General features: G+C 34.6%; 1 protein-coding gene across 3 annotated transcripts; it reads left to right on the top strand.

The window, feature by feature from the left end:
• The first annotated feature begins 3,343 nt into the window (after positions 1 to 3,343).
• LOC125191809 lies at positions 3,344 to 6,476 on the top strand. 3 transcript variants are annotated; one of them, XM_048089228.1, is made up of 6 exons: positions 3,344 to 3,773; positions 3,880 to 3,994; positions 4,098 to 4,212; positions 4,388 to 4,991; positions 5,067 to 5,299; positions 5,376 to 6,476. In XM_048089228.1, the coding sequence occupies exons 1-6, from the start codon at positions 3,673 to 3,675 to the stop codon at positions 5,465 to 5,467; spliced, it is 1,260 nt and encodes a 419-aa protein (XP_047945185.1). In that variant the 5' UTR covers positions 3,344 to 3,672; the 3' UTR covers positions 5,468 to 6,476. The 3 variants fall into 3 exon arrangements, with proteins under 3 accessions (XP_047945185.1, XP_047945183.1, XP_047945184.1); XM_048089226.1 differs by having other exon boundaries at positions 3,347 to 3,773; positions 4,388 to 5,299; XM_048089227.1 differs by having other exon boundaries at positions 3,348 to 3,773; positions 4,388 to 5,299; positions 5,393 to 6,476.
• The last annotated feature ends 1,846 nt before the right edge of the window (positions 6,477 to 8,322 follow it).

Raw genomic sequence — 8,322 nt, 5'->3', positions numbered from 1 at the left:
CATTTAAACTTGACACAATAAAAAATTGGCTGCTGAATAGGGATAATAACTCATTTAGAGACGAAATTTTATAAAAAAAAATGTACAATATCTTTTCATTGGATTCAAAACTAATGGTAAAGAGTAAACACTATAGACCTTCAAATAATTACAGTGAAAACTCTATTTGGTACGTATTATAATTATTTTTGCAATGAGAGCTTGTTATGTGGGCATTTTGTCATGTACGGAATAAATGAGACATGACAATTCAATTCATTTCCCATTTATGTGATATGACGCATCATTCGTGCACTAATTTCAGCAGAAGATCTGTATAACATCTGATGCTACAAAAATAAAATAAGTACTTAACTTTATTCATTTTAAAGTACAGTGTAATATTCTTGGTTAAATTATTATCTTTCTAAAAAATAAGTACAATAGGTGTTAATATAAAAATATTTTAAGATTGAATAAAAATATGAATTTATTACTACTCCATCCTTCCTTGAAAGTAGAACTATTTTCTTATTAGTCTGTTCCTAAAAAGTAGTACTCCTTTCGTCCCATAAAAATATGGGCAAGGGGAATGACATGGGGAATAAGAAAAGATTGGTAAAATAAGAGAGAGGAAGAAGAATGATATGGTAAAGTAGTGTTAGTGGATAGTGAGACCTATTACTAAATTGATAGTATAACTTTTCAAAAATGGAATTCACATATTTTTGTGGGATAGAAGAAAATAGAAAGTGCACATATTTTTATGGGACTGAGAGAGTATAAACTTTCTAAATTTAGAATAGTTAAACAACGCATTGCCCTTAAATATCATTTTATTTACAACTTATACTAATATACATTACTAAGAGCATCCACAATGGAACGGCCCCCTCCCAGAGGGCCCTTCCATTCCACGTCAGCATTTTACCCAAGGGCTTATTTCCCTGCAATAGAAGGGTCCTTCCAAAGGGCATATCCCACTTCCATTTCATTTCCACATCATTACTATTTTGTTTTAATCTTTTTGCACTTCTATATTTAATATGTTATCAAATTAAATAAATTTAAATACAAAAATATTAATACGTAAAAATCTTCGTTGTATACAATATTGAAAAGAAGAATACAATGAGATGCAAATTTAAATAAAACTAGAGAGAGAAAAATTATTAAAAAAATGAGAGAAGAAAAAGATGATGGCGGGACATGAAAGGGGATGTGGTATTTATATTAAAAAATATGGAATAAAAAAAAAAGAAATTGGGATCGGCCTAGGCCGTTCCAACTGCCATATTGGAAGGGCCTTGATAGGCCTTCTTCTTGCAATGGTTGGCCGATGGGGGCCGATCGGAAAGCCTCTCCATCAGCCAACCATGTGAACTTTCTAATGTGCGAATCACACTCTCCAATAATATTATATACATGTCATTTATCTCTTTCTTATCTCTTCTTACTGTATCAATTATATATTAAAATCTATATCAAACTAAACGTTCCTACTTTTTCTTGACAATAAAGTAAGTACACTATTATTAAAATTATAAAATACTCCTTATGGCTAGCTCAATGGTTACGTAGCAGTAGCATGTAGCTTTATCCAAAATTTTATGTCTTTTTTTTTTCTACAGTTCAACTCTTTAAATGCTTACCAAATTTCGAGGAATTTAATCTGTTTATAACGACATTAAATGAGTGGTCAACCCAGTATTGGGTAATTATTAAAAATCGAAGACCATTATATGATTTGGACATCTTCTATTTCAAGTTTTCAAACTATAGTAAGGAGTAAGTATTAATTATTTATATTACTGGTATTGTTCTAATGTTCGGTCTATACTCTATATTAATATCCACATTAGAAATATCAATTCCAAATTCTAAATCTACAAAAATCATGTCGCCTAATATTCGACGCATACTTTATATTCGTGTAGAACATTTAATTCCCTATATTCAGTCATGAAATTTGATTTCACTCCTAAAGTCTTCTACTATACAAATACCAGCACAAGGTTAAAAAATAATTTAAATCAAAAGTAGTATATATTTACAATATATATTGATTTATGTAGTAAAAAAAAGTAAAATTAATTGATAATTTTTCAGATAAATAATTATTCAGTCTTATATATGAACCACGAACTTCGAACGTCAGACAGCCTTAATTTGGCTAGCCTAGTCAAATGCCCTCGTCACCTCTTTCTAACCCCTGTATGAATATATGAATTTTTAAATATATCTAAAAATATTCATTAAATGCTTCTTTTATTAAATTCTCAAAATTACTCTATGGAGTATATATTTTTGCTTCATCCATTATGATTTCCTGGCTACATTTTTGTGCATCAAAAACCGGTTCTGTTTTTTTAATAATGTACCATTAAAAATAAGTGAATTAATTGCGATACAAATGGAATGAGAAATAATGAGCTATGAATGAAGCATGATTAGTTGAAAAATAATGTGGCAATAATGCAGACGAGATCTATATAAAATAAGTTAATTATTAGAAACATGATTATTGATTAGTAGAAAAATGAGAAACAAAGGAAAGAGGCTGCTCCCCAGCCATTTACACGTCAACTTCACATCACAATTGGGCATCCCACTAAATCCCCTCTAAACCTCTATAACCTTTTTTTAAAACTCCTACGTAAAGGAGAAAATTAGAAATGATGCGAAGAGGGCTCGAACTCGGCAATTCAAACAATAATGTCTAATCTCTTTGCCGCTAGGACAAAGATTCTGCACCTAAACCTCTATAACTTTGCACACTCCCTTGTTTCACTCTAAGTAGAATATTTCTGATTTGACACAAAATTTATGTAGTACTCACTCTGTTCTATGTTAATAGCCTGAGGGATGATCGTTGTGCACCCCAATGTAATGAACCAGCCTTTCAAAGTGTATGTTAACACGAACCAAAAATCCGTTTAATTATGTAATATTATGATTTTAATCATGCAACCTTTCTTATGTTAATGATTTTTGTACTTTTAATTCTATCGCATACTCAATTTATTTAATCGGAATATATAATGCTAAAACAAGTTATGATTAATACTCCTTCTACCGAAGATGCCCTACTTTTCTTTTAAATTTGTCCTAGTCAATAAAAACATTTTATCTCAATTTGATCATGTCTCTTACTTTTTCTTTCCATTTTACGCAAAATAAAATTGCATAAAATTCCGCTTCACCCAAAAAGGGATCGATCTCAAATGTAGAATGGTAAAAGAGGTAATAAGTGTACGAGATAAAGAAAAAGTGACGCGTGAGTGAGCTAAATAGCGAGCAACTGAACATGTAAGGGCCGGTCCATTGTTGATGCTCGGGATGGTCCACCACTCTCATATCTAGATTTTTGTGTATCAAGAAATGTGAAACATCAAACAAAGTAAAGGGTAGAGCTAGTACAAAAATTGGGAGGTTGTGGGGGGCAACATCACACCATCAGACAACCCCACTCCACTCTCCCCCCATCGCTAAAAAAGCATTTATTGCTTGCACCCAAAAACCAAATGCTAAAAGCCATCTCTCCCTCTACTCTCACCCCATACTACTCCTCCGCGTCTTCTTGGACTCTGCGCCGCGATTGTTCCTCTCGATTCTTCCCCAAATTCTGCTTTTCTCTTCCGGTTTTTGTTGATTGCGCCAACTGTTTGATAAATTGTCTAACTGAAGAAGAAGATGCCTAGGCCTGGACCCAGACCGTACGAGTGTGTGCGAAGAGCTTGGCATAGTGAAAGGCATCAGCCCATGAGAGGTTTGGTTATCCAACAGATTTTCAGGTAGTGGGTGTTGGAATTGCCTTGATTTTGAATTATTTTTGAAAATAAAAATGTGTTCTTTATGTGAATTTGTTGAAGTTTTTGGAAAAAATGTGTTCTTGAACAGGCTTGTACATGATAATCACTCTGCTGCAACTAAAAAGAACAGAGAATGGCAAGAGAAGCTGCCTCTTGTGGTCTTGAAAGCGGAGGAAATCATGTACTCCAAAGCCAACTCTGAGGTTTTCCCTTTTTTTTTGCTTTGGCCCCATTTTTGATTTGGTGTTGGTTGAGCTGAAATTTTCTATAATTGGTGTTTATTGATTATGTTTATGTGTTGGGTAGGCTGAATACTCGAATGTTGAGACACTATGGGACCGAGTGAATGATGTTGTTGATACGATTATTCGGAAAGATGAGAGCACCGAGACTGGGGAGCTTCTGCCACCCTGTGTTGAAGGTGGGGATTTTGTTCTCTGCATCTGTATCTCCTTATTGAGTTTTGAACATTGAGCTGAATTTTTTGCTATAATTGGTGTTAATTGATTATGTTTATAGTATGTTTTACTAGTTTGAATGCTTGTTTATCGCTATAGTTTAATCGTTGCTATGTGGAATGGAATGGTGTTTTGCAGCTGCACTTAATCTAGGGTGTGTACCGGTAAGGGCGTCAAGGAGTGAACGACACAACAATCCGAGAACTTACCTCAGATCTTCGTATCCAGAATGTAACAAAAGCATGTCTCCGAGATTCCTAAACGACAATGTGAATGAACAGAATCCTGATTTGATGCACGCTGCCAAGATGCCCCAACATGTGGATTCGTCTCGTTTAGTTTGGGAGTCTAACAACCGAATCACACCAAACAGTACTAACCAGCAGCAGCACATGGCTTCTTCATTTGAGAAGAAGCTTCATTGTATTGGCAATAGAAATGCTATGGAAATGGAGCGTAGTAATGCTTGGCTGAGTAGAAGCTCAGTGTACCCCTTGTACTATGGGATGGATTTCAAACCCGAGGTTTGTCAGTTGGGTTTTCAGGTAGCTCAAAAGTCGGACTCTGTCATTATTGGTGTGCCGGTGTTTTCATCACCTGCTGAACCTGCTTCCGAGGTTGGGTGCTTACAGAATCTATTCCCTTATGGCGAAGATAAGTTTTTTGGGAAAAGGGCGTGTGAAGTAGCTTCCAAGGATACCAAAGGGAAGGGACCTCAGGCCGGCTTTGACTTGTCCCTGAGGTTGGGACTCTTTTCTGATTCGAATTCAGGCAGGGAAGACAGCTCTGGTTTCGTTACTGATAGCCTTGGTCGTAGGTTATCTCCATATGAAGGCCTGCCCGTGGAGGAGTTCCCTTTCTTCCCTATGGAGCCTGCCCATAGCCAGACGTGGATGCAAAGAAGTAACCAGAATGAGGAGAGTGAGAATCAGAATGCGGAATTAGTTTCTAGAAAGCGTAAGCTATCAGTTATTGGAGATTTAGGAAATGACCAATTTTTCTGGTCAAAGGATTCAACTAACCGTTTTGTTGGTCAAATGAAAAGACCTGGTATGTAGAAATTTGCCTTCTTTGTTGTATTGTGCGATTATGCCTTTTCGAGAGAAAATGAAAAAGAAAATTGCAGATTGCATCTTTATGCAGTTGGAGTCTTTTATGCCACACTTCTCTGTCCGAGTTCTTGATAGGAAAGTATCAGAAGCAGTTCGTGAAAATTAAGTGACCTGCACTGGAGGTCCTACGGTAATGATATGTTACATGTTTTAAGATAATCGAATGGTCCTATTATTCAGAAATCTTATGTCTAGGGTTCATATTCTATTTATTATGCCTTTATATCAAGACAGCATCGGCAACATTAGATTGTAAGCATTCAATTATTCTGTAGCAAAAGTTATTCTTATTTATAGTGGTAGCTGAGAAAAAGCTATGAAGTTGCTAGTCAATTCATGATAGAAGAATAAATATTCGCCATACCTATCCACACTTCCACTTGTATCCGGCAGCAGTTCATCGTTTTACTTCTCATTCAGTTGACATATTACACTGTAAAGTTTTGCATTGTTAGGATGATCTTCTGTTTCCATAGCTGCTTTCTTTAACTATATGGACTGAATTTACGCCCGAGTAACCTCCTAGTGCCCAAATTAAGGTAGACTTGACCGGGTTGAATTCTTGGAAGGCTGAAGAAAGAAATTGATATAGTTGGTCACTAACTACTAAGGTAGATCTATTGCTGGTTTCTCCTTTTCTATGATTCATCATGGTGAAAGGTGGCTTATAACTTCTCTTTTTTCGAGTACTGTCACGTTCCGCCTGCATTTTCACCTCCACGTGAAAAGAAACGAGGGAAAGTCCTAGTAATAATGTGGAACTTGATGGATTTCTTGCATTTATATGTCATGTGTAGCAGAAGTTTTTATCCCATCATGATTATGCATCTTTAATTCATAGAAATTGTGCATCTTCTTCAGTGCATTATTCTTTTTACTGTTTGCTTGGACCATCAATGAATAGCCATTATCTTCTTGTAGCTAAATACATTTATGTGAGTTTGGTCCACTTTTTTTCTGATTGAGTGAAAAACAGCAATTGAAGTACAGAAGACAGAGGTAAACTGTTTTTTTTTTTTTTTTTTTTTTTTTGTTGAGGAAAACAGAGGGAGTTTGTTTTACAGTAGAAATTATGTATTGAATGTGTAGTGGGTTTGAAATGGTTGAATTATTAAGGAGTTGTATTGTTTCATAAAAGTGGAGAGTGGTCCTTCAAAAGGATTGGTTGGCATGTGTGTGTGTTTTGATGTCACTTTATGTTCCCAATTGCAACCCAACATTACATTTGGCAGAAGAGGTGGTTTTTCACTTTAATCAATCACACCTCACCTCAATTATTCTTTGCATGTTTCACCCATTTATTATACTATATTTTGTGGCCTTTATTTGTGTAAATTAATAGCCAAATAAGTTACAAGTCATTATGATGATTTTAATTTTAATTTTTTGCTTCTATGTGGTAGGAATTGATTTCATTAGGATGAAAACAAACATAAAATAGAAGACAACAAATAAACCTAACAAACTTTTTCCATGTTTTGGGTTGGTAAAGTAGATGTTGTGTTGGGTATTTCCATAACAGAGTGTAAGGTCATAAATAAAATTACACGGATTTAAAAATTTAATGAGGAATCAAAATGGTCAAGGATCATGTAATTATTGATGAGTTTTGTTGATAAAAGTGACAAAATATGTTGATGAACATGGACCGTGGGCCGTACCACACTTGCGTCCCAACCCGTGGCCTGGCGCGTTGGAGGGGAGGGAGACGCAGCTAAGGCCGTGTCTGGTGACGGAGGAGAGTCCCAGGCCGTGCCCGGTTGCGTACTGGGCCCCGGGGGCTGCAATTCAAATTTTTATTTTTATTTTTTAAAAAAATTGAATTTTTTCATGTTTTTGTATTTGAACCTTCATATTTTTATTTTCGAGTTGAGGAGAGGAGTAGTTGACGAAAATGGAAGTAGAAAAAGAAAATGAAAAAGACAGGAGGAGAAGAAGATGACTACATGGGAAGGGAGCAGGGGAATAAGAGAAAAGGAAAAATTTTAGGTTTAATACATTTAATGGGCTGGGCTTTATTTTAATTTTATGTATTTAAGTATTTGTTCAATTTTAATGGGCAGGATTTTTAATGATTTTTTTAAAATTTTGAATTTCTATGTTTGTAATTTTTAATTTTCGAATGAAGATGAATTTTTCGTGTTATAATTGCTCAACGTTTTCTATTTTAAGAGTAAAATAACTAGTTGTGAATAATGTAATATAATAGTTGGGGGGGCTGGATGAGACCTGCAAGATTATAGAAGTTGTGGACTGGCGCAAGGAAATGAGGATAATGATGACATGGATGAGACTTGAGGCTTGAATCCAGGACATGTTAAGGATACTCATTTTATAGCTATTGGATTACTATGATATTAAGTTGAAATAACTGACAAATTAATTATAGAATTGGTTTATGCGGAAAATGTTTTATTTTATCAGATTATTTGTGATTCGAATTAGTGTGAGTCAAAAACTTGGAAAAAAGGACTCACTAAAGTTTTTGAATTGGCGTGAGGCAAAAATTTGTAAAAAGGTTACTAAATCAAGTTTTGCACTTGGTGTGAGTCCAAAACTTGGAAAAAAAATACTACTGACTAAAGTTTTTCTAAAAAGAGAATCAATAGTAATTTTTTATCCCTTCTATAATAATTCGAATCATCGACTTATTGAAAAGACAAAAAGTATCTTACTACTAACTATGCTACGATTCCATCCACTTATAAACTAAACCGCCAGATTATTCTTTCCTTAAAACTAATGGCAATTTTCCCTAAATTAAATAAAACTACACTTAATACTAATAAGTTACAAGTATACTTATGCTGTGATTAATATATGGACATTTTGTTTAATTCAGTTCGATACATCATATGAGAATCTAAAATCCCAAGCGGCACTTGTTTTTTTATGGTTGATTGTAAATAGAGACGTTGGAGCCTATGATTATGGTCCATTTATAATTTCAGAGATTACTAT

This window comes from Salvia hispanica, chromosome 6 (assembly GCF_023119035.1).
Source record: "Salvia hispanica cultivar TCC Black 2014 chromosome 6, UniMelb_Shisp_WGS_1.0, whole genome shotgun sequence".
Lineage (NCBI taxonomy): Eukaryota > Viridiplantae > Streptophyta > Magnoliopsida > Lamiales > Lamiaceae > Salvia > Salvia hispanica.
The sequence above is the reverse complement of the archived record's forward strand: the minus strand, read 5'-3'. Positions and strand labels throughout refer to the sequence as shown.